Source organism: Cryptococcus depauperatus, chromosome 7, assembly GCF_001720195.1.
Source record: "Cryptococcus depauperatus CBS 7841 chromosome 7, complete sequence".
Classification (NCBI taxonomy): Eukaryota; Fungi; Basidiomycota; class Tremellomycetes; order Tremellales; family Cryptococcaceae; genus Cryptococcus; species Cryptococcus depauperatus.
The window spans coordinates 705,636-729,667 of NC_089474.1; the positions used below are offsets into that span (position 1 = coordinate 705,636).

The window sequence follows — 24,032 nt, forward strand, 5'->3', positions numbered from 1 at the left end:
CATCTTTATATCTTTCAACCCGAGTCAGGTTAAACACAACAAAGTGGAAGTAGTCCAGCCATCAGTCTTCACTTTTAACCTCCACCAAGTCCCCCTCGAAAAAAATCAAAATATTCATTCCATTATTTTGAAGTTGTGATTACTTCAATATTGTTTCATGACTAAGTGGTTTTGACAACAATGGGAAACGATCAATCGCGTTCTTCAAAAGATGTCAATGGCGCTGAAGAGCGACCTCCAGATTATTACGAGCTATTGCAAGTGGATGAAAATGCAGACTATGACGAGATTAAGGTGATTTTATTAGGACCACGGTGAAAATATTACTGATTGAATCCTTATACAGAGATCCTATCGAAAGCTGGCTGTTGGTTTACTGATGTCTGGCTTCACCAAACTTGCGCTCATGGTCAGACATCTCTATAGCTGGTCAATCATCCTGACAAAAACCCTCATCGAATTGAGGAGGCTACAAAGCTCTTTGCTGACTTGCAGCAAGCTTACGAGGTACGTCTGACTTCTCTAGTACAAACTTGTTGGCTTACAAGTAATTTTTAAAGATACTAAGCGATCCACAAGTAAGCAAATCCTCGTCCTGAGAAGTTGTTGACGAGACGTGTAGGAAAGAGCATTTTATGATACCCATCGCAATGCCCCTGTTGCAGCTACGGACGATGACATATTCGAACATGTCAGGGCGGGTGACAAGGCAACTAACGATCCCAAGTCGAAGCTAAACCGGCGGCAACCAGGCGACCCAGGGGTTAGAATTGAGCAAATCATGCGGTTTTTCGATCCTAAAATTGCGAGGAAGATGGATGATACGCCGGAAGTAAATCGCTCTTATATCAACAAGACAATGAGCTCATCTTCTCTAGGGCTTTTTCTCCATATACCGTACTCTCTTTGCTCTTCTTGCATCAGACGAAGCACTTCACATTTCTTCCCACTTACCGCTATTTTATCCTTCGTTTGGTGATTCCCAAACCCCATATGCCCCTCCCCAAGGGTTAACGCGCGCTCAGAAAGAAGCACAGATATGGGTCCGAGATTTCTATGCTGTGTGGAGTGAGTTCGTGACGGAGAAAAAGTTTGAGTGGATCAACAAATGGGATGCGGAGAGAGGTGATGATAGAACAATGAGAAGAGCCATGGAGAAGGAGAACAAAAAAGCGAGAGAAGATGTCCGGAAGGAGTATAATGAGACTATCAAAGTAAGCCTTGGTTTCTATAGTCCTGGTCCAATCAGACGACTCATTAGTTTTAGCAATTGGTCACTTTTGTCCAGCACCGAGACCCAAGATACAAAGCGCATCAAGCTAAGCTTGCACAGGAACGAAACGCTGCAAAGTCTGCAAAGCCATTGGGCGCCTCTTCTTCAGCCAACAAGTCAATAGATATCGAAGCGGCTCGAAAACGCCACGAGGAACGTCTCAAAGCAGCCACGGCATATCAGGAGCAAGATTGGCAAAAGATTTCTTCCCACCACTCGGGCGATGAAGAAGAGAACGAAGAGGAAGAGGAAGAACAGCTGGGCGATGGCACTGGAGTGAGATTAGATAATGGCCAAGGAGGCGAACTGTTTGAGTGCGTTGCTTGCGGCAAAACTTTTGCTAGCGAAGCTAGCTGGAACAATCACGAAAGAAGTAAAAAACACAAACAAATGGTGTGGAAGATTAAGAAGCAAATGATAGCAGAGGAAAAAGCAATGGGATTATCGCAGCCTGCCTCAGACAGCGAGACTAGTGACTGGCATGAAAGGATATCAGATACAACTGAACAGCAGGAAGGTGTGGGTGAAACAAAAGAACAGTTAGTCGCGTTAGAGGCTTTAGAAGAAGACATGATCGATATGGCATTGGAAGAAAGCGAAGACATCAACTATGGTACCAAGAAGCAAGTCTTTTCGCATAATGTAATGTAAAAATACTGATGCGATCGGTAGATTAAAGAAGAAAACAAAAAAAACTCGTCAAGCTCCTGTAATCATGGAAGATGCCAACGAGCAGGATATTGCCGCAGCATACCCAACTGAATCTGATGCTATCCCAAGACGGACAATCTCAGATGACGAACGAGAAAATCTCAGCTCCGAACCGCCTTCGGAGTTATCCAAGCGAGATAAACGACGAACTAGAGAAGCTCGTAGAAAGGCCGAAGAGGAAGAAAGAAAAGCTGCTTTTAAAGAGGCGAGGAAGATTGCAAAGAAAGCTGGAGTGTCTCCCCAGCTCTCGCAGCCGAAACAACTCAAAAAAGGAAAGAACAACGATGACGGGTTTGAAATAGCCAAGCAGAAAGGCGTGCGAACGGGGCGAGCGAAGGGGATAAACTTTGGCAAAACGGAGGTATTACCTGAACATGGTGATGACAAAGTGAGAAAGGTGCTAGAAGAGGTGGTAGAGAAAAGGGCAAAGATGGTTGAAAAATGGGGCGCCGCTTGGAATGGTGAGTTTTTGAAAAGGAAAGAATAGTACTTATCACTCAACACCTCTGGCGACAGACTTTTATTCTAGAATCAAAATTTTATTATGGGATGAAAGTATACCTATACCGACGCGAATTCTTTGCCTTGGATTAGGCAAACCGTTTTCAAATCGAACTGCTCAAATACAACTTGCGTTGTTGCTTGAACTCGCCCATGTTCTCAAAGTGAGTGGATTTTAACCTGTCGGCATGCGCTAACCTGATTATGAAACGTTAGTGTGATACGGCGGAAATAGAACTTTATGATCCCATGTGGGACGACGGTGATAGGAAGCTGCTGTCTTTGCTGGGGGTCAAATGCTTGGAACAGAATCTGGTGAGTCAATCTTACCTTCAAAGCAAACGCGATCTCATTTGTCCTAGCTTGGTAAGCACACATTAGAACAAGATAAGGCGTATCTCCTTTATCTGCCTCATGCGCCAAAGCAGCTCTATGAATCTCTCCTTTCAACCAATTATAATCCATCTCTGTGCTGTGGCAAACCAGGTAGAGTGCTTTTGGGTAATGACTTGGCAGATTATCTCCCAGGCTTTTCCAGACCTTTACAAGACAACTCTGATGCTGGTCATCATGGAGGCACTGAGGAATTTGTCAAGCCCAAAAAGAAGAGACGAGGCAAGGGCGAATCCAAGGTGCAGGTGAAAGATAACGTTTTCTCGCGACTAGGTCAGTTTTTATAAACCTCACGTTTTGACAAAAGATATTTCGGCTGATGGATGTTTAGTGCCACACATGAGTGTCATACCCATGGCCACGGCACTGCCAGAGACAAACCTACCAGGGTTTGCTCGAGCTTTCTTGTCATTCACGCTACAATGGCTCGACCAAAGTAAAAAGGAGGTTATTGACTGGGAAAGTGAGCTTCCAGAGATAGAATGGGATGATTGCGAACTTATTCAATAATTGTTTTTGTTTCCCTAAGTGTTAGTCTTGCACACACGAGTAATGGTTTCTTGATGTAGATCCATCACTTGGCATCCATCCTAGGCACCCATGGCCTATAATGCCAGACCGCCAAAAGCTGAGATGCATGTCGCACTAACCACAGGCTTGTGTCGGGAGGTTATTCTTGGGCTTGGTCTGGAGTCCTTGAGACTTGTGGGTTATCTAGGAACATCTATCTCAAATAGATGAAGACAGCTATCAAGATTCATTCCTTGGGGAACTATCATCCACAATCCCTTATATCTTTGACGCTCTACGTCCTTCAGCCAGGTTCTAGTTCAATCAACTACACTATTTCTGAAGCATACACAATATCCTGTGTTCTTATATCCTTTCCATGTACATCATCCTGACAGTCATACGAGAAGAGAGTTGCATCGCTAGATATATACGAGATATGGCATTCACTATTCACTAGCAGCGAGCATTCGCAATCTACACGCTGGGTTGCTCGGTGAAGACGCTTTCCGTCCAGTCTAGGCCAGTTGCTTAAACTGGATCTCGCCCGCCTGGTTCCCAGTTAGCATAGCAAACGTAGACGGTGTCTTTTTCCACTTACAGGTTCAAGAGGAGTTCCCTGGGACAGCCCGCCAGGCAGGTAGTGCGGATCCGTTCCGAAAAAGATGTAGGGAAAGCCCAAGTCAAACTCGGAAGCCTTGTCTAGTTTCGCTACTTGGTCGGCCGTCAGATGAATGTTGAGAGCCTGTCGGTGACGTGAGCAGGTAGACGGGGTAAAGGTGTAGCGACATACCTCGATATTTTGTTGGAGATGGGCCACGTTGTTGGTGCCGACGATGGGAAAGACGTCGGCGACCTTGTGTCGGGTCCATGCCAAAGCGACTAAGAGAGGTAAGGACAAGCCTGTGTGGATGGACTACTTGCCTCCGGTGACACTGACGTTCCCGCCAATCTCATCTGCAACCTCTTTGAGAGCTCGCGAGATCTTCAAGTCAGTTTCAGAAGGAGGAGCTTCGCTGCGCCAGTTTTCTTGTTTCTTAAGGTGTTCAGGATCCTTGAATTTGCCTTGACCGAGAACACCCCATGGAGCTGTTGGAGTGTGTGAGCGACATGGATACGGGCAAGGTGAGAGACGTACCAATGCTCATGCCATAGGCTCTCGCCATGGGGATGATGTCTACACAAGGTTGGATGGATATAGACGATGAAAAGACGACTGACCTCTCTCCATGTCTCGTCTCGCAAGATTATACATCCCTTGGTACACGACAAACTGGGCTAGGCCATGGTGTCGCGCGTATTCGTTGGCTTGCGCCACGACCCAAGCTATGGAGTGAAGGGTCAATGGACGTATCGTCTTGCGACGGAGAGATCTTACCAGGCGTGTCAGAGATACCGAGATAGAGCACCTTGCCGCTCCTCACCACGTCGTTGAGGCTCTGCATCATCTCGGGGATGGAGGTAGAGTAGTCCCACCAATGGACATAGAGCAGGTCGATGTAGGTGGTGCGCAGTTTCTTGAGGGAGCGTTCGAGCTACAGATGGGTTAGATATGGGGATTGAGAAGCGACAGGGTGTGACGATACATTATGGTAGAGACTCTTTTTGTGGTTGCCGCCATAGTTGATTCCAATACCGGCAAACTTGCCTTCTTTTCTGTCGAGATGGCATCCTGTGTATTTGCTGACACATGTCAGTAGAGGATGGGTGACATGCCAACACTGCCATCAAACATACGTAGCAAGCACAATTTCATCCCTGATACCTTTCTCCTCTATCCATTCGCCAATGATCATCTCAGACTGCTCATCTTGAAACATCGTCAGACACCTCTCCATGACGAAAAGCAACACACACCTTGATAAAAGTTGGCAGTGTCGATAAAATTCCCCCCTGCTTCGTAAAAGGTATCCAGCAGCTTTCTCGTTTCGTCGAGGTCGAGCGCTTTACCCATGTAGTGAGTCCTAGATCTCACAGTTAACCTGTCCACACGACGAACCGCCACGACTCACCATTGATTGCCGAAAGACATCGCGCCGAGACAAAGCGGAGAGACACGGACTGTGGTATGTTAGCGCTCGTGTACGACACGGAAACGTATCAGCTTGCCTCCAGCAGTGGGTGATAAAAGCCTGTATCGATCCAGCTCTGCCTTTGCTTTGCGTGGGGCGTATATGTCTAGAACGGCTATTATCCTGATTCAGTGTTTATCACAAGTGAAATACAATATCCCTCACATCTTTCGTTGTTGGCGTCTTCAGGGGTATAATCCCTGGATGACTGAAGAAGTGTAGCAGACATATTGAGCTTTTGATGGACAGGGTAGTGAGTTCAAGTTTGCCATGCTGAAATCATGTCCAAAAAGGCTGATATTTATAGGCCAGATGTGGGTTAGTATAATGGGCTGTTCGGGTGGAGGTGGAGGTGGAGGTGGAGGCAAGAACGATGGCCGACGGTCATGTTAGTAATAGTGCCGCCACTATCGGTATTATATAGGATTAAGAGGTTGTTCGGGTTCCACGTATAAATATCAGAATAAGTTTAGTTACAATTATGTTATTATCACCTGTAATAACTCAAAGGTCATGGACATTACGTAGTCTTGACTCATCTCGTTGACTAATTAAAAACAGGTCAGTAAGGTGATCCATTTGATTCCGTCCTACATGAATCTATCTCACCTCATCGCATCACATTTCATCTCTCCTTCTTTATCCGCTATGCGTTCCATCCGCCCGTCCCTCCAAGCTGCTTTGGCCAACGCTCTCAGTAAGAGATCGTTGAGCGCATCGGCTGTGGTCTCGAATTTTTGCAGTAGGCCAGAGTCAGATACGACACCATTGCCCGTTGCTGTCTAGGATGGGACGGTGCCTACTGAGAATGAGATAGCCAACGGCTCTCAATCCGACCTTGTGTCTGGTGCTCCTCGTGCGTCTGCTTGAGCGAGAAAGGAAGTATTGGGGTAGCGAGTGGTTGCCATTTTAGCTGAACTACTCCACCGTCCCGTCCGTATCTATCCACTTACTAAGAGTACTATGCAATCAGCAGAAGGAAAGACAAAGAGATGGATGGTTGACTGGAACGTCCTCCAGGGATCTGGGCGGTGGGAGGATCGTTTGATGGGCTGGACCAGCTCGGCGGATTACATACAGGGGACAAGTTTGGCATTTAGGAGCGAGAAAGCCGTCTACTTTGTCGAGAAACAAGGCTGGCGATACAAGATTGACGAGCCAAAAAAGATTCGAATCCCGCCCAAGAACTATGGTGAGTCTATACACTGCTAGTGTCGAGCACAGGGGAAATACCAATCAGGCAGAATACGCTGATAACCATGGTAGCCAACAACTATGCGCACGTTCCGGGCAAGCTTGGGATCCATCACACCAAGTAACTCTTATCGTGTTGTATGAGATGCATTCAATGTCTTTCCAGAGCAGAGTATCGATTGGGATGCTGCTTTCTGCAAACAACCTTTTGTGGCTCTATTATCACTTGACAAGCAGTAACTAGTGATTGCATTCAATAGAGCAAAGTCTACTGTCGACTTGACCGACATTTACCCACCCAATGTGCTATCTCGATTTGGACAAATAACGGTATCGTATACACTTCTCAAGCCAAGCTCCACTTCCGTTGCTACTTGAGATACTATATCACTAATAGATCTACGAGCCATTCGTGCGGTATGTGCTACGGCGAAACTGGAGTTAACGCAGCCGTTAAAGATCTCCGCTCATTCAAATCATTCGACGATGGCGTAACTCCATTTCTACACAAGTCACGGAGCCAACCCGAATTGCTCTGATATAGGGCCAGAGTAGAAGCGAATGGAATACCCCAGCCACCATTTTGGTTAATAGGGACAGAGAACTGGAGTCCAGCGCGTAACTCTTCTATAACGGATACCACTGGGACCGTCGACTTCTCCACTGAGTGTTCCACTGAGTGTTCCACTCTGACGGGTTGTCTTGGAGGGGAGATTGGCAGTTGGAAGCCGGCTTGTAAGTGAAGCACTTGGAGGATTGTCTTGCAATGGTCCGTCTGTGACAGAGATGTTCTGAGAGGCACCGACAGTATAAGAGTTAGGTTCTGCCCAGAACCATTAGCAATGGACGGATTCGGTTACAAATGTCACTGTCAGACCCTTCACTTTCAATCTCGCTGAAAGGACTGTGTGAATGAGTGATAGTTGAGATTAAGGTAGATGTGTGATTGTATGTTACATCGTGAGAGAGACAAGGGACAGTTGTCATAACCCTGGGATTATTCCATGGAATAGAGGCAATAAGTAATAATGCAACTGGGATTGCATTATTGTAACCTTTTGTACAGAGCGTGGGTTTTAATTATTCCTATTATTCACGACAGGATGGTGGTGTCGTTGGATGGCCGCCACAGAAGCAGAGATACAAGGAAGGACGCATTATCCATAGACCCCTAGGATGAATCTGACAGTTTTCATCCATTCTAGCTAGGCATGTATCATCCAGTCTTGTCCAAGGCCACCCGTTAAACCCGAAACCCATCTGAAATGCCGACACCGATATCACCTCTTGGTGCTTTGCCTCTTTGTAGTGATTCAACCTGCACCATGACCATCTACCACGCAATATGTCTAGCTCTTGACAGATAATCCCACATCCATTTCCAGCCATGCAACGTTCCGACACAATGGCTATGGACGACCCAGCATCTAACTGCCTCCGTGGGAGAATGAAATCCCGATACAAGTGATTTTCAGGGACCGGTCCGAATTAAACAACCCACCCGGAAAAGCAACGAACCGCATCTCATCTTTTCATCTCCAACCAGTCGGGTAAATCCACCATGCAGCAAACGGAACCGCCCAACCCACCAGCCACCATGGCCAACCGGTCCGACTCGTATCCACCTCGCCCAGCGACACCCTCGCCAGCGGATTCCGCGTCCGTCTCTGAGCGACGCCCGTCTTTTCATGACCAACGCCACGGGAGAGAGGACGAGGGACATGAAAGGTTCGGTCCAGGCGGGGACCGTCCTGACCACCGTAAGCAGGCGTCGCTTGCATTCGCGACAGACGGGGACGAAGGGCATGGCACGACGGACAAACAGCCGAGGCCATGGTCGCGATACCGGGCTGACCTGTCATCACTATCCCAAAAGCTCCTCGCCCATCGGTGGTTTAAATGGATCCGTCCAAAGCTGACTTGGGGACAACTGAAGCCGGTGGTGAGGACGGCGATATCGGTAGGTGCTGCGTTTATCCAACCCGTCGGTGTCTCACCCTGCAGTCCTGGATCGGCCTGGTCCTTCTCTTGATTGTGCCGGTCGAGAGAGCCCTTGGCTATGGCGCTTGTGAGCTGCCAACGTATGTCCAACGACACGACTAACCTGTCCAGTCTTTCTCCTCATTGTCGGGTTTATGATACCGCCGCATGAGCCGATCGTCCAGACGCTGGAAAAGTATCTCTACCTTTTTTTCTTTGCCGGCGTTGCGTGGATATGGGTAGGGGTCTTGCGACGCTGCTGACGCTGACGCCGACGTTACTAACACTGGGCCAGGTGATTCTTGCCGTTCTTATCGCTGGAGCGACGCGGGATGCGCCCAACGCCTACAAGGTTGCGGCTGCCGAGGCCAAGTGGGCCCACCTGAAACAGAGCGATCCGGTGAAATACGCTCAGCGAGTTGTGAGTGTGGGCGTGGGCGTGGGCGTGGGCGTGGTAGCGTTGGAACGTCACTAACGTCGTGGACTGCTCGCTCGCTCGCTCGCTCGCAAGATATTCGAAGCACCCTACCTGCAAGCCAAACCAGCCGTCGTGTACGCCATCTTCCTGGCCACCGGCACCGGCGCCCTCGTACGTCCCTACGTCCCTACCCCGCTAACCCTCCAGCTGTGGTGGAAACTACAGACCCAGCCGAACCCGGCCACGTTTCCCCTCGTCCTGTCCTGCATCCTCATCGACATCAGCCTCACCACGGCCGTCTTTTACCCGTCCAACACCTACACCTCTGGCCTCATCTTTTTCCTTCCCATGGCCGTCCAGGCCGGCATCGGCGCGCTGTGTTCTGTGGTCATCTTTCCAGAGTCTGTCGGGCACTCTTTCCAGTCCAAGTTGTTGGGTATCCTCGCGCCGCTTGTTTCTGCGATGGAGTCGATTGATGTGTTGTTTGCGGGCGTCGAGCGTGGAGTGGTCAAGCGAGCGGAGCGAGCCGACCACTCTGTCGACCACTCGCATGATCACTCTGTCGACCCTTCACCCAACCCCTCACTCGACCCCTCACTCCACCACTCACTCTCGCATCGCTCGCTCCGCTCACTCAGCTCGCTCAGCTCCTGGACGCGCCAAAGCAAAGCCATCCGCGCCACACTCCTCCAATCCCTCGCCGGCCTCGCCCCGCTCCGCGCCCAGCAGCGCTACCTCGCCGTCGACATCCGCTACAGCCGCCTCTCTGGCGAAGACCTGCGCAACCTCTTTGACGGCCTCGCCGTCGTGCAGGCCCGCTCCGGCGGGCTCGCCTTCTTCTTCGATGTCGTCGCCACCAACACCGAGCACTCCCACCTCGACTCGTCTGCCTGGGCCGTGGAGCAGGTGAGCCGGCCTGCCTCCGTCCGGATGCCAGCGCCCGACACGCCGACGCCCGACACACCAGCGCTCGACACACCGACACTCGACGTCCAGCCCAGCGCGACACCTCGCCGGACGCACCTCGCCGGACGCTGGAGCGGATCCTCCCACGCGTTGGCCGCGCTGTCCGCGCTGGCCGCACTCCACCTCGACCCGCCCAAGACACCGCAGCCGGTCGGCGTGTACGAAAGCACGAGATACATGAACATGGAGAGGCCATTCGTCGTGTCCGTGCCGTCCCGCGAACCCCGCTGACTTTTCGCAGTGACACCGAGACCGCGCTGGCTCAGCTCGCGACGCTCGCCGCCGTCTGCCGCCCCGTCGTCCGGTCCTCCCAGGCGGTCCTCTCCGCCGCGACCCGCTGGATCCTCGGCGCCAACCGCGCTCCCACCGAGGCCTCCGCGCGCGCGCTCGCCGACGCCACCGCCGAGCTGCACGACGCCTTGGACGCCTTCCGACGCTCCCGCCGCGCCACGATCCAGCCCTACCGACATCTCTTTGACCCGAGCCACCCCGCCGAGCCACCCCGCGTGAGTCCCCGTCCACGCTCCAGGCTGACCCGCAGGTCCACGCCCGCGGCCTGTTCCAACACTTTGTCGCCCACTACCACCTCGTCGAGTTCGCCGACGCGCTGCTCGCCCTCGCCGCGACGATGCAGCAGCTCGACGCGGCGCGGCCGCGGCGGCGGCTGTGGCTGCCGCAGCGAGGCGAGCTGCGGCGCCACCTCTGCAGGTCGCAGCAGGACCCGCACCTCACCGCCGGTGAGTCGTCCAGGGAGACCGCGCTGACCGACAGATGCGCCCGACGCCGACGCCGACGACGACACCTTCGACGTGCTCGGCGACGCGACGCAGCGCGACCCCGAGGTGAGGCCGTTTGACCGCCCGGCGCTCAACGTCCTCGCGCGAGTCGTCCGGCCGCTCGACGTGTTTCGCAGCCGCGGCTTCCTGTATGCGCTCAAGGCGGGGGTCTTGGGCGCGCTGACGACGCTGCCGAATTTTGTTGCGTGAGTGCGGGTGGCCGACGGGTGCTGACGGGCAGCTCCTCCGCGACGTTCTACTATCTCAACCGGGGGGTGTGGTGTACGATCATGCGAGTGGATTTTATCTGCGCGAGTTGTTGCTGACACTCTACAGGGCTCAGCTCAGTGGGTACGGGTGCGGCTGCTCACTGCTCACCACCGCAGCGCTCGCAGTGTACTCGGTATGTCTGGTGCCACCCACACTGCTCACCCGCCGCAGGGCGACACGGCCACGGCCTGGCTCGGACGCGTCGTCGCGTCCTTCTGGGGCTGCGTCGCCGGCATGGCCATCTGGTGAGTCGCCACCGAGCGGCGCCCGCTCACACCCCAGGTATATCGGCAGCGGCAGCAGCAGCGGCAACCCAGTGCGTCTGACGCGCTAACGCCCCCGCTAACGCGCCGCAGTACGGCATCGCGGCCGTGTGTGCGCTCGCGTTCCCCGCCGCGGCCTTTTTCAGAGTCCACTTCCCCGGCGCGGTCCTCACCGCCGTCATGACGCCGGTCACGATGGGGCTTGTCATAGGCTATGTACGTGGGCTGCGCGCGGTGCCACACTGACGCACCCAGTCATACTACAACGGCACCCTCGGCCCCCTCACGTACGCGCAATGGGGATGGGACGTCGCCTGGCGCCGGTTTCTCTGCGTCCTCATTGGCATCACCGCCGCCTGGCTCTTTGCGTACAGTAGGTGGATGGATGCGTGGCAGCGCGGCAGCGCTGACGGTGTAGTCCCGCCGGTGTTTTCTGCGAAGCGGGCTGTTCGTCGTTCGTATGCGCAGGCGATCGGTGTCGCCGGCAACATCCTCTGCGATGTGCTGTCGGATGCGAACGACCCGCACGACCGGCTGAGGGAGAACGACGCGGTGCGCAAGCATCTCGTCGCGTGGCGGTCGAAGCTGAACAGGGTGAGTGCGGCGTCGGCGTCGCTGCCGTCGGTCACGACGGCAGCGGTGGCGATGGCGACGATGGCGGCGGTGACGGTGACGACTCCGCCGCTGTCGATAACATCGCTGCCGTCGTGACCGACGACAGCGGCGACAGCGACGACAGCGACAGCGCCAACACACTAACCCCCGTAGCTAGGATCAAGACATGTCAACGCCACGCGCGAGGTGTCGCTGCGGGGCCAGTGGCCAGAGGAGCGCTACGAGGTGAGTCGCGGCGAGTCCCGCCGAGTCCCGCCGAGTCCCGCCGCAACGACCCCGACACTAACCAACCCAGGCGCTGCTGGAGACCCTCCAAGACACCTTCTCGCTGCTCTCCCAGCTCCACCACGTCCTGGTGCAGCTGGATAGGCCGTGGCGGAGAGCGCTGCTGGCGCGGACGCGGCTGTCCGACCCGCTGTTCTTGGGCGACGTGCTGGTCGTGTTGAGCGTGTGTTCGACGGCGCTGAGGACGGGCACGGCGCTGCCACAGATCACGCCGAGTCCGCTGCTGGCTAGGTTTGTGCGTTCACGTGTGGCTGGGTGCGTGGGTGGTGCTGACGGGGTGTAGCGGATGGGAAAGACCAAGGGGCTGGATATCCCGTTGGGTGTGGTGGATGGGATCCCGAGTCGGGTGACGGTCGATGGTGGGTGTGGTGGGTGTGGTGGGTGGTGGTGGTGCTGACGGGGGTAGTGCTGGAGTCGGACGAGTATATGCGTTATGCCTTGGGGATCACGACGACGTTTTCGCTCGTCTCGAGGCTGGATAGGATGGTGGTGATCTGCAAGACGTGGGTGTGGGTGTGGCGTGCGGTGGCTGACAGTGGGTAGGCTGTTGGGAGAGAACTATCATATTCACGGGCTTCGGCTCGAGCAGGCCTCGGTGGTGTAGTCGGTGGTGTTGGTGGTGTTGGTGGTGTCGGTGTCGACAGTGTAGGGTGGTGAGCGGATGCGCCAATGCACCAACGCATTATGCATAAAAGATAGGCAGGTCAAGAGTGACAAAGACGACGGGCGATGCATCAGAATGTCAAGACAACAGGACAAGGTATCATATGCATGCTTGCACACTTGCACGCTTGCACACTTGCACGCTCGCACGTCACCTCGCGACCAGTCGCATACAAACATCCTTAAACGCACAGCTCACACGCACAGCTCACACCCACAACCCACCTCACAGCTAATCCTCGCCAATGTCCCACCCCTCGATACACATCGATAACGCATGGAGATCAATAAGATACGTATTCAACTCGTCCGTGTCGTCCATACACTGCAACTTGAGCATCGTGTTGTAATCCTCAAACGAGAACGGCGGTCTTCCATCCATGCTTTTCAACTCCTCCAACATGTCCTACACCACGCGTCAGACACGACAGATAGACACGACAGCAGGACTCACCTTCGCACCCTTCTCAAACAAATTCCAATACGCCATCGACAGAGTCAACACACCCTCACGGGCCGCTGTTCCCCTCAGTGTTTGCTGCAAACTACGGATATTTCGCTTGATGTGTCGCACACCCGCAGCATTCACACTCTTGACATACTTGCAGGCGCCAGTAATGAGGCAATGGTCCACGAGATGACCCAGCGCCTTGAAGATGAAACTAAACAGTGTTACGGGTGCGGCCATTCCATAGACACAATCGTACCTATGATCATCCGGGGCAATCGTTCGTTCCGCTACTTCTTCCGTCGACATCAGGATCGAATTGAGATTCACAACATCCGAATCAGGCTCCAGTGCTTCACTCTCCAGGCGAAGGTCACCCTAACCATCAGGCTTAGCCACTGTCTCCGCTCCAAACGCAACACTACCTTTTGCATGGATGCTGCAAGGTTGCAGTTGACCCGGCACCGTATCTCTAGTCTGATGGTATTCACCACCATCTCCGCCATTTGTTCGTATGTCTGTAGGATGGCTTGGTATCGTCTAAAGACACATCAGGTTGGACGCGTTGCACGCTAATCACTCACTGAGCCATCGCCTGGGTCAATGGGAGACGAGGCCCGTCCAGGTCCGTCGGTACGGGAGGCGTCATCGCTAAATCATCCAGCTTTGGCGGCTCGTCGTTGGAAGAGACTGGCTTTTCAGCGACGGTTTGTAATTCAAGTAATGAATCGATGAACCAACGCTTTGGACAAACTTAGCATGTACCCAACCACATGATTTCGCCTACCAAACTCCGGGACAAATGGCCCAGTGCCTCCAGCTTGCGTTGAGAATTGATCAATTGGGACTCTGGAACGGGCTGATTGTGCAACAGTTCCACTTCTAGGCTGATTTCTCTCTGATGAATCGCCATACGGCTAGGATCGGTGTTCTGGTAATCCTATGAGCGGATGTGGACGATGGGTGTTTCATTCACCTACCGATACAGCACGCATCTGTGACAAGCACTTGATGATGTCTTCATGTTGAGCCCAAACAGCAGGAAGGGCCAGGGGTCGCTCAGAGGCGTTTTCAAGCGTGGTAGGAAGGGACACGAGCTCTGTCAAGTGCGAATGTGAGTAGGTTCATCACAAAGAAAACAGGAAAACACACCTCTGAACCTCGCGCTGCATTGTTGATAATACTGTACTATGACGCCAATGATAAGTCGACTGTAGTTTTCACGGTGAAAGGGCGTCGTCCGGAGCATGTTGCACAAGATATGTATGAGCGACATGACTCGAACGCTCGACTGTATGTAAACATATCCAGTCAGCGGGGCAAGCGTCCAACGGGTAAAGGGAGAAACGTACTTTCAGCGGAGGTTGTTTGAGTTGCGCCATCATGGCCCTGTCAATTTGGTACGCATCATATCCAGAAACGGCTTGTTGGAATCCGGCTGTGACTTTTTCGTCCAGCTGGGGCAGAAACACCTTGGCCACAAAATCCTCTAAAACAGTCGAGAATCCTCTTGTTTCTTCTTCAAATCCGGGAGGTATGATGGCTATCGCTCGATTGATAAAAGAAAGGGTGGGCTGGAAAAGTGTCGTTACGTTAAATGGGTTTGGGGGAACGAGAACGCGATACTTTCCCGAAAACTGGTCATCGGCTTCCGTAAAAGAGGTAAGCTGGTCGATTTGTAAGCTAACGAGGCCCGGAACAGAAGAGCGCAAGGCTTGTTGGATGGCGTCGTCGACCATTTTAATCTCTTTTTGGACAGCCCGGGTATCGCCTTCAGAAAATTTAAACATTTGCTATGATGAGCGATGGTTAGTATTTTGTAGCTTCAGTCTCGTCCATCATTTGACTGCGTGAAGAGTTTGTGAATAAAGAGATACTCACTCTAGATCGACTTCTGGTTAATTTGGGACCTCGCAAAACTTCATTGACAGACATAATAGTGTGTCTATGAAGTGTTGAGCCTTGTTGGTCGTCTGTCAAGTAATCACTCAACAGCATTTTTACCTAAGGGAGATGGAGAATAGATTTTAGGATCCTACCCCCACGAGACCCATTGACTTACCTCATTCTGAACGGGTTTCCACATTTCTAATATTGGAATAGTGAGAGACGTAGTTTCGGATGAGATTGTGCTGTCCTTGAAGTCTTTCCTCTATTCCACGTTAAAAAATTCAGTCTTCAGATACGTGCTTTATACCCATGGATAACGACTTACAGTAGAAATCCATCTAGATACTTCATATATCACCCGGTGTCCTTCTAATACTGCCGCCAACTTGGAGTACAGAGTCCAGAACAAATCATTGAGCAATGCCGTATGTTGCGGTGGACTAGCGGCGCCAAGCGACACTTCAATACGGACCATTTCGGTGGGGGCAAAGAGTAATTTTGCACCATTAGAATTGACGGCTGAGTGGGTGTTGTCGGGTGCGGCGAGAAGACTCATAGGTCGAGTAGCAAAGTCAACTTCTTCTCGATGTTGCTCGGATCTACGTTTCATTCATCAGATTCAGCTTTTTCCCTTTGCTAATTAGACAACACGCCACATCTGTGACTTACCTGGATTCAACTTCATCCAAGGTAATCTCGATAAGCGCGTGTAATTCTGCAGGAACACGCTGTGCAACCATATCCAAAGCCTGCCCTAATCTCCCCATCGCTGCTAAAGCCTCCAAAAGAGTTTCTATATACGTGTATGAATCGGTTTCGGGATTATCTGTATCGCCAAATGCGGAACGGGATCCATTGGTGATGATACCATTGGTCAACAATACAGATCTATATGAGTCCGTTTGACCTATACCAGAACCGCCCTCGGATTTTGCTTGAGAAATTATCGGTAGAGTAGGAGGAGGCGGAGTAAGAAAGTCGTCATAGTAAGACAAATTAGGGTCTATACTGGGTTTGGCGTTGAGCTGGGCGATGTAACGGGAGAAACGAGACGATGGGCCCGGGCCAGGGATTGCATTGGTACCGTTCTTGTTCAAGTTGGAAGAGAGCTCAGTAACTTCAAGCTCCGGAATGGGCAAGTTGACTTGACCTGGGGTGTACGGTCTCCACCTAGAGTCGCTGTACAGGTTTTTGAGGTAAATGTGGTTTTGTAATTCTTCTACTAGAATCTCAGTCAATGTCTTGTGAGAGTGTGTTAGTCATTGCTCGGGTTACAAAGCCCTATCTTACCGTCTCCTGAGAAGTAAAATATGATCTCAAGTCTGATAGAGCGCCAATCTCTGAAAGCCCAGGTCTATTGATAGTTTTGAGGCTGCGGACAAGAATGAGAGCAGCTTGCAAAAAACGTTTGTCGCCAATGAAAGCCTCTAGCTGATCTGGAACTTGCTTGAGATAATCTCTGTTATCATTACTGTCAGCTTACCGAGATTGAAAAAGGCTAAATCAACATACATTATATCCAGAATTTTAAGCATTTCCCTGACTGTCCTCTCTCTAGCCCTAATCCCTGCCAGTTCCGTCTTGGTCTTACCTGCAAATCCTTCTCTGGCTTCCAAAAGATTCGTCTTGGATCTGCGAACCTGTTCCTGAGCATTTTCCAACGTGCTCAAAAAATTCTGATGAGCTGGCAACGATGAAGCAAAGGATTTAGAGTGTGCTTGAACAACTGCTCGAAGTCCCGAGGTTAAGGATTCGTGGAGTCGAAGAAAAGATGATAATCCAGGATGTGACGGCAAAGAGGGGGAGGGCGATTTGGACAAAAGGGAAAGAGCAAGGGAAGAGGCTGAAAAATCACTGTCCACGACAAAAGGCCAATGTTTTCTGACTTTTCGAAGAGCGACATCAAGTTCACCAAACTGACTGCCTTCAGATGATGCTTCCTCATCCCATTTCTCTTCTCGCGGGGGTCTTTTGGCTCTAGCTTCGCTTCTTCCTGGACGCCTAGGTGCAGAAGTATCTTCTTTATGTCTTCCAGCACTCATAAAAGCTCCAACAACATTTCTCATCTTATCAGATTCTGCTCCAGTTGGGTCGGTCTTTTGAAACGGTTGTGAGGCTTGATGGGCTGCCGCAGACACTTGCGCACGAAGCTCCATTCGTTGCGAACGGTCTGCCGCAAAGACATCCGAAGATAGGGATGTATTTTGCCCGAAATTCTGAGAAGAAGTCGCAGGAGATACGGGAGAAATGGGAGAGACAGGTGGTATTTCATAACCATCGTAGGTAGACCCGCCTGACGTCTGTACTGGTGGGATAAGGTTACGACGTGAGTCACTATTTGGATCGCGGCTCCTTCCTTGTTGTTGCGAAGCGTCTCTCATACGTGAGCGGGCTGGACGTGCTGGGCTTGGAGGTGGACCATTGTTTCTGTGTTGTTCCGGGGGATTTAAAGGGCGAGATTGTTTGACGAAGGAAGGATAAGGGCTACTATCTGAAGCATACGCCGATGGCAGCTGGGACGATGGCAAAAGAGTAGGATTAGATATTTTATATTTATTAGATGATTGACGGGACATGGTGTTTTACTTTATACAAGAAAGATGTCAAAGAATAAATGATAAGCTCAATAAATGTCGTGACGTCAAGAGTTATACCTCGGCCAGCCCCGCCGGCTATGATATCTTGTAATAACATTGCTTATAATTGCATTTTCTATTATATTTTCATCTCTCTACTATTATCTATGTCCTCACCATCTCAGCCAGCATCTTCTCAACCAAAGTACCACTATACCTCTATTTCCTCTCTTCTACGTAAAAACAAGGACAAAGTAACGGACAGCAATGACAACCAAGGCACCGACAGGCCAAAGCCTTCAAGGTGGCAGCTTTCTGCACCTCTGAACGAATCTCGGGCAGAAGAGAGCAGGTCAAGGAGTAGAGACAGACGTCAGGAAAATGTCAAGAAAATTGACAAAGACAAGGAAAGGTTGAGTACATGGAAACTCATGTGCTTGACTGTTTCCATGGGAGGTAGCCAAATTGCCTGGACTGTGTAAGTATCTTTTGTGTTTATGATGGATTTCTGACTTTTGATAGCGAACTTGGTTATGGAACACCATATCTATTGTCCCTCGGTCTTTCGGAACAGCTTACTTCCCTTGTTTGGCTTGCAGGGCCCCTTTCTGGCCTCATTGCACAACCTCTCATTGGAGCTATATCAGATTCTTCTCATTCTCGCTACCGCCGACGTTACTGGATTGTGACATCAACCATTTTGCTTGTGTTTAGCGGTCTGGGTCTGGCGTTCACTGAGCTTATTGCCAAAGGGTTTGTTGATTTGTTCGGTGGCGGCCAAGGTGATTGGGATCCAAAGACAGTTCAAATTGTCAGTGACTCATCCCAAGCTTTTTATATTGTGCTTATAGCTGTGCAGGTAAAAAACACTGCTATAGCCATTGCAGTGTTTTGCTTCTACTGCCTTGATTTTGCTTTGAACGCGTTTGTCTATGGCAATGCGCAAAGAAACCGTTACTAATTTCATCTTTATTAGTCTTCAAGCATCCTTGCGTAATCTTGTTCTTGACGTAACTCCAGGAGAGCAACTAGCCACTGCAAACGCATGGCATGGGCGCTTCAATCATGTGGGAAACATTTTGGGATTCACAATGGGTTTGTAAACATCAAGTCTTTCATTTGGCTGCTTTGCTCACTACATTTAAAGGTTTTTTGAACCTAGCTCAAGTACCCGTCATCCGATTAGTTGGTGGAGGACAGTTTCGCAAAGGTTTGTACATCAGCTACCGATTCGTGTCGTTGACAATACCTGGCTCGATTAACTAGTTTGCATTGTGGCGTTATTTTTGCTGGTTATTTCTATCTGTATCACATGTTGGACCCAAGAGGAACAAGAAAAGGATAGCATTTTTGGCGAGAGACGTTCGTAAGTGATCGCGTTAGCATACGTGTTTCATTCTTAATAATGACATATATCACAGCAAGATTCGTGATGTAATCAGCACAATCTACAACTCAGTGCTACACCTTCCTAAACCCATTCGACGAGTGTGCTTCGTAAGTTTGATCATCCCAAACTCACCAGAGCTCAATTGATTTATCTTGAAAGGTCCAAATTGCGGCTTTTATGGGATGGTTTCCTTATCTCTTCTATTCAACCACCTATGTCGCAGAGGTCATGGCTAAAGAGCTTGGACATAAGCCAAACATCGATAGTGCTACGCGTGCTGGAAGCTTGGCTCTTTTGATTTATTCCTTTGGTAAGTGTCTGTTCCTTCAAGCTTCGATTCTTGAAAAGCATCGGTTTTCTAACAAAAGCACGCAATAGTGGCAATAATAGCCGGCACGCTTCTTCCATACCTTGCTGCCCGCGACAGACGACTTTTGAAGCCAAATTCTGCAAGAAGACAGAGCGACGAGCTTGAGACGGAAACCTCAGAGGATGAAGAGGATATCGAGATGGAGAGGATTAGGGAGATGGTACAACAGTGGAAAGCTGAAGCCATTCGAGAGGGACGGCCTCTCAAGCTACCTACAAGTATGTTAAAGTAATTAATATAAGGCCTCGGAAGCTAATCGGTGGATGTTCAGTGCCATTCATGCTTAGAAACATTTGGACAACAGGACTTGTCCTTTTTGGTATCCTTATGAGCTCAACATTTTTCATCACCACAGTTTGGCAAGCTACTGTCATGATTTCACTGGTTGGTATATGCTGGGCTATCGCCTGTTGGGTGTAAGTTTTATTATTACTGCAACCGAGTATATGCTGATATAATGTAGACCTTTCGCGTAAGCTTCATCAAATACTGATACTTCAAGGCAATAAAATTGACATCATGAAACAGGATCATAATGGAATTTCTCAAAGAAATTGATGATAAACCCCGTTCCAACAGTTCTTATCAAACAAATGATACAGCGCGAAACCATCCACCCCATACACGTACAACTTCAACTCCCTTGGGTTGGCGTTCTCATCCTGTCACTCCTACGGGACGTCCGAGGCCTATTGGCGAACGAGCTCCGCTTATGAGAAGTTATTCTACAGCTGATATTGAAGGCGCAGGGGATATGGAGTACACAGGTCAAGGGCCGTTAGCAGGTGGGACCATTATGGGTATTCACAACTTGGCTATCGTCTTCCCCCAGTTTATCGTACGTTCGCCTTTCAGTCCTATATATATCTGGACTGACAGGAGAGACACAGATTGCTGTAGTAGCTTCAGTCATTTTCAAACTTGCCGAGGGCGAACCTGAAATCCAACTGATTTCACCCGAGACAGGCAATCAAGCCAAAGATGGCGTTGCCTGGGTGTTGAGATTTGGCGGGTTGATGGCCTTTGTAGGAGCCTTGATCTCGCGAAAGGTGCCGCCTACCAAGACTGAAAAGGCTATGCGCCGGCGACTAGCTGATATGCGAGAGGAAAGTGCCGAGTAATTGAAACCTAGGATATCTGAGCTCTAGTCTACTTAGTTTTCGGAGTGTATGTATGACCATCAATCATGGATTTTGTTGAAGTCGTACATATGCAAGGAAAACCCAGAATTAAATCGATATCAAATGCCTTCATCCAAATGTATTGCCTCGCCTTTACTATTCGTTTAGCTCTTATTCACCGATTAAGAAGAAATATACTCGCCAGAATTGATAATCTTATATTTATGCCCTCTCCATATCACCTCCGAGCTGGTCATTGCCAGTAACCAGATTGGAAGCGCTAAACATTCTCTAGATATCCAGGCCAGCAAAAACGTCAAATTGTTCTCTAAGGGTCCTATCCCTTTTATGTTAGTCTCAAGAGCCCTTTTTGTGGCAAAATCAATTGACAACCAAGCTATCATATGTACTAAAAAAATCGGAATAATATTGCTGCCGAATAAACGTGATAATGCCCAAGAGCCATAGAGACCCGACACGATTGATTCAGTGAAGGGCTCCAGCAAAGTAGCTGATAAACTCATCTTCTTCCGCACTCTAATCCAGCGGACCCGTCGACTAATATAGTCATGAACAGTGAGGGAACCGAGAAAATCCAGTACAACATCGGATGTCATTGAATGTTTCAGTCCAAGTTCATGCCAGATGGAGAGAGCGATCATATTGTCTTCTGCAAGAAACGGTCCAAAGCCGGCAAGGCCAGTAGGTGGATTGGGAAGCGATCGAAGAGAAGGAGAAGGGGTAGTAATATGGGCAATGTTGTCACGTGAGTACATGCATGATTTGCCAACAACACAGGATTCAATGGCAGTGGCGTTCTGGTCCGCATTGTCAGCATCGACAAATTGGATCGAATGAAAATGACCCACAATTGCGAGATACATCTTGGCATGGGTCGTATTTAGATAAGCCTGTTCCATCAAGCTTCCCCATGTCTTTTGATTGCATATGGCAATAGGCACTTGATGTACCAGTCCAACCTCTCCAGCCGTAGGCGGTTTCCTAAAATCATCTGAGATGCACAAGAGAGGCGAAGACTCCGGATCGTACAAAGTTGAAGGCAAACCTGAGTTGGTGAAGAATGCTTCAACTGAGCGGCCCAATGTTCCAGGATGAACGGAACAGGTTGAATCTAGAACCCAAAGCAAATCATATTTAGCTTCCTCAAAAGGAGCCATGAGATTATTGACTTTCGGGTTCACTCCTACTTTGCGACCATCTGAGACTGTCAAATGGTGTCTATATTCTATCAATTAAATTTACCAATGATGACTTTGGCCTCTATTTTCGGATATTTGTCAATAACCATCTGGACCACGGGCAATGCTTCATCATTGTCGTCTTGAACCGCGAAAATAACTTGAAATTTTGGGTAATCAAGCTTCATGACACTCTCCAGAGTGTTGAACAAATTCTGATCAAGTCCACATAATGGCCGTATGATGGTTACCCCTGGAACAGAGGACGCAGAAAGCTGGGAGAGCCGAGAGGGGAGACTGGGGCGGGCATAACGTGTGCTACTGGATAGAGTAGGCAGGTAAGAAAAAGCCAGAGATGAAAGGTACAAGCAATAAACTCACGCAGTTCTCCATCCCAGAAAGCATATCGACCATACGACAATCCACAAAATGACCAAGAGGACTGCTCCCCAGGAAGACCATGCACCTGAGAACAGTCAGCAAAGAGAATCTCATTCTTTTTGGCAGCTCACCCATAGTAACCAGACAAAACTCCAATTCAAAGTTATGTTTTACTTTTAAAGGTTTTGATAAAAGTCATAAATCAAGTTCAAGTGATTCGTCGACCTCCACATCCAATGATTCCAATCGCTGCGCGCCTAAACTATACTTCCATCACACAGTATTAGGCACGCATAAACTGATTATTATTTGGCTCCTTTTGCTTCAATTTCTTTAACAGAACAGTTTTTTCTCTTTTTTCAGCTTCAATGAACAACACGCATCCTCTTCTTGAAAACTATAATGACCCACCGCCTTTCCCATCTAATTTCAGCCAGCTCAAGCGGCTGGACCGCTCTGTGCTTTGTCAGATTTGTAAAGAGCCTTTTACTGGCCCAGTATCGGTTGCTTGTGGTCATTCGTTCTGTTCGCAGGTGAGTCAATCAAGTCGAACTGTTATGAATTCTGAAGAGATTTTGAAGTGTATACGCTCATCCTTAGATGTCTCAAAAAAGTGTCCAAGCTGCAATGAATCAGTCAGTGAAGGGTCTATACGGCGGAATAGAGCTTTGGAAGAAATCGCAGATACTTGGGAACAATGCAGGTGGGTTGGTCATGAGTCTTTGTGGCAAAGGTAAATGCTAAACAGCCTGGTGCAGGCCTATTTTAATTGAACTGGCAACTGCAAATGTTACCCGCAAAAGACCAGCATTAGAGGTGGATAGCACGGTTTCAAATTCCAGTTACAACAAACGTCCAAAGAATTGGGATAGACGGAGAGACAATTCTGACAGCCCTTTTGAATCTTGTCAATCCACAAAGTCTGTTGATTCCAATGAAGAAAAGGATATCGAAGAGTTATCCGAAAGTGGCAGGTTATAAGCTAATATGTCGCCAGACAGAGCTGATTTGCTAGTGTAGAGGAGACGCCATGTCCAATTTGTCAGGCCAAATTACCTATATCCTCGATACCTGCTCATATTGAGCGAGGCTGTCCGCCGCCGAAAATCACGATGGCAATATCTGCTGGTAGTGTGAAAGGCAACCAAAAAGCCGACTGGAAAAAAGTCTTTTTAGGGCAAGGACTCGGCATGGGAAAAGCAAAGGATTTGGGAAAAGACAGGGAGTGAGTAACATGCGGTTTCATGAAAGACATGGTAGCTGAGGCCGTCGTCACAGCATAGAAATGAAAAAAATCACAAAACCCAATTACTCGCTGTCTTCTCCTTCAGATCTTCGAGCATTACTCTCCGTATGTTGTTTGTAAAAAGCCCATCCATTGTTACCAACATGTTACAGAGATATTCGCTACCCACCACAGGCGACAAGGCTGCCCTTATCAGCCGCGTTCAAGAGTGGATCATTCTTTTCAACGCCAACCTTGATACTTCTCATCCATCTTCACTCTCTGCACTGCGTGCAAAACTAGGCGAGGCTGAGGCGAGCCGAAAACGAGACAAGGAAAAAGGAAGAGATGAAGTGATTGAACAATTGGGAAGGAAAGAGGGCCTACAGAAGTATGCTCAAGAAAAGAAGGCAGAATTCGAGCGGTTAAAAAGGGAGATTATGGAAAGAGATAAAAGGGGCAAAGGGGGTGTCAAGGGAGACGGCGTGGAGAGCGCGATTGAGATTGAGTAAGGAATTCCAGGCATCATTGTAGATATTGTG

The 24,032-nt window shown here is 49.8% G+C and overlaps 8 protein-coding genes across 8 annotated transcripts; 5 read left to right on the plus strand and 3 right to left on the minus strand.

The window, feature by feature from the left end:
* Nucleotides 1-180: 180 nt before the first annotated feature.
* On the plus strand, nt 181-3,442 carry L203_105609 (uncharacterized protein; the record flags this gene model as incomplete). The annotated part of the gene is made up of 13 exons (XM_066214976.1): nt 181-294; nt 347-367; nt 427-507; nt 561-578; nt 623-832; nt 879-1,214; nt 1,268-1,896; nt 1,946-2,445; nt 2,501-2,649; nt 2,702-2,800; nt 2,848-3,151; nt 3,210-3,341; nt 3,408-3,442. The coding sequence occupies 13 exons, from the start codon at nt 181-183 to the stop codon at nt 3,440-3,442; spliced, it is 2,628 nt and encodes an 875-aa protein (XP_066071073.1).
* A 464-nt stretch (nt 3,443-3,906) lies between these two features.
* L203_105610 (uncharacterized protein) lies at nt 3,907-5,689 on the minus strand (the record flags this gene model as incomplete). The annotated part of the gene is made up of 13 exons (XM_066214977.1): nt 3,907-3,939; nt 3,990-4,133; nt 4,182-4,270; nt 4,313-4,477; nt 4,527-4,565; nt 4,610-4,714; nt 4,767-4,923; nt 4,975-5,071; nt 5,126-5,198; nt 5,246-5,352; nt 5,401-5,449; nt 5,498-5,575; nt 5,626-5,689. 13 exons carry the CDS (start codon nt 5,687-5,689, stop codon nt 3,907-3,909), a joined length of 1,200 nt encoding a protein of 399 aa, XP_066071074.1.
* A 419-nt stretch (nt 5,690-6,108) lies between these two features.
* L203_105611 (uncharacterized protein) lies at nt 6,109-6,779 on the plus strand (the record flags this gene model as incomplete). The annotated part of the gene is made up of 4 exons (XM_066214978.1): nt 6,109-6,202; nt 6,278-6,316; nt 6,374-6,652; nt 6,727-6,779. 4 exons carry the CDS (start codon nt 6,109-6,111, stop codon nt 6,777-6,779), a joined length of 465 nt encoding a protein of 154 aa, XP_066071075.1.
* Nucleotides 6,780-8,215: 1,436 nt separating this feature from the next.
* L203_105612 (uncharacterized protein) lies at nt 8,216-12,884 on the plus strand (the record flags this gene model as incomplete). Its single annotated transcript, XM_066214979.1, has 15 exons — nt 8,216-8,614; nt 8,659-8,722; nt 8,767-8,873; nt 8,930-9,055; nt 9,146-10,176; nt 10,260-10,612; nt 10,790-11,000; nt 11,131-11,380; nt 11,583-11,700; nt 11,746-11,921; nt 12,096-12,167; nt 12,238-12,462; nt 12,511-12,586; nt 12,634-12,716; nt 12,771-12,884. The coding sequence occupies 15 exons, from the start codon at nt 8,216-8,218 to the stop codon at nt 12,882-12,884; spliced, it is 3,405 nt and encodes a 1,134-aa protein (XP_066071076.1).
* A 238-nt stretch (nt 12,885-13,122) lies between these two features.
* Nucleotides 13,123-17,804, minus strand: L203_105613 (uncharacterized protein; the record flags this gene model as incomplete). Its single annotated transcript, XM_066214980.1, has 15 exons — nt 13,123-13,296; nt 13,345-13,552; nt 13,598-13,716; nt 13,764-13,878; nt 13,923-14,080; nt 14,126-14,269; nt 14,319-14,437; nt 14,491-14,629; nt 14,691-15,131; nt 15,220-15,342; nt 15,401-15,490; nt 15,554-15,827; nt 15,898-16,469; nt 16,519-16,687; nt 16,741-17,804. The coding sequence occupies 15 exons, from the start codon at nt 17,802-17,804 to the stop codon at nt 13,123-13,125; spliced, it is 3,909 nt and encodes a 1,302-aa protein (XP_066071077.1).
* A 167-nt stretch (nt 17,805-17,971) lies between these two features.
* On the plus strand, nt 17,972-20,685 carry L203_105614 (uncharacterized protein; the record flags this gene model as incomplete). The annotated part of the gene is made up of 13 exons (XM_066214981.1): nt 17,972-18,282; nt 18,327-18,615; nt 18,664-18,728; nt 18,781-18,899; nt 18,952-19,014; nt 19,071-19,170; nt 19,226-19,301; nt 19,354-19,504; nt 19,573-19,782; nt 19,836-19,980; nt 20,028-20,036; nt 20,093-20,402; nt 20,455-20,685. The coding sequence occupies 13 exons, from the start codon at nt 17,972-17,974 to the stop codon at nt 20,683-20,685; spliced, it is 2,079 nt and encodes a 692-aa protein (XP_066071078.1).
* Nucleotides 20,686-20,976: 291 nt separating this feature from the next.
* L203_105615 (uncharacterized protein) lies at nt 20,977-22,400 on the minus strand (the record flags this gene model as incomplete). Its single annotated transcript, XM_066214982.1, has 6 exons — nt 20,977-21,022; nt 21,076-21,503; nt 21,555-21,904; nt 21,949-22,205; nt 22,266-22,350; nt 22,397-22,400. 6 exons carry the CDS (start codon nt 22,398-22,400, stop codon nt 20,977-20,979), a joined length of 1,170 nt encoding a protein of 389 aa, XP_066071079.1.
* A 233-nt stretch (nt 22,401-22,633) lies between these two features.
* On the plus strand, nt 22,634-24,002 carry L203_105616 (DNA repair protein rad18; the record flags this gene model as incomplete). Its single annotated transcript, XM_066214983.1, has 6 exons — nt 22,634-22,798; nt 22,847-22,968; nt 23,024-23,235; nt 23,286-23,490; nt 23,544-23,616; nt 23,664-24,002. The coding sequence occupies 6 exons, from the start codon at nt 22,634-22,636 to the stop codon at nt 24,000-24,002; spliced, it is 1,116 nt and encodes a 371-aa protein (XP_066071080.1).
* Between the last annotated feature and the right edge of the window lie 30 nt (nt 24,003-24,032).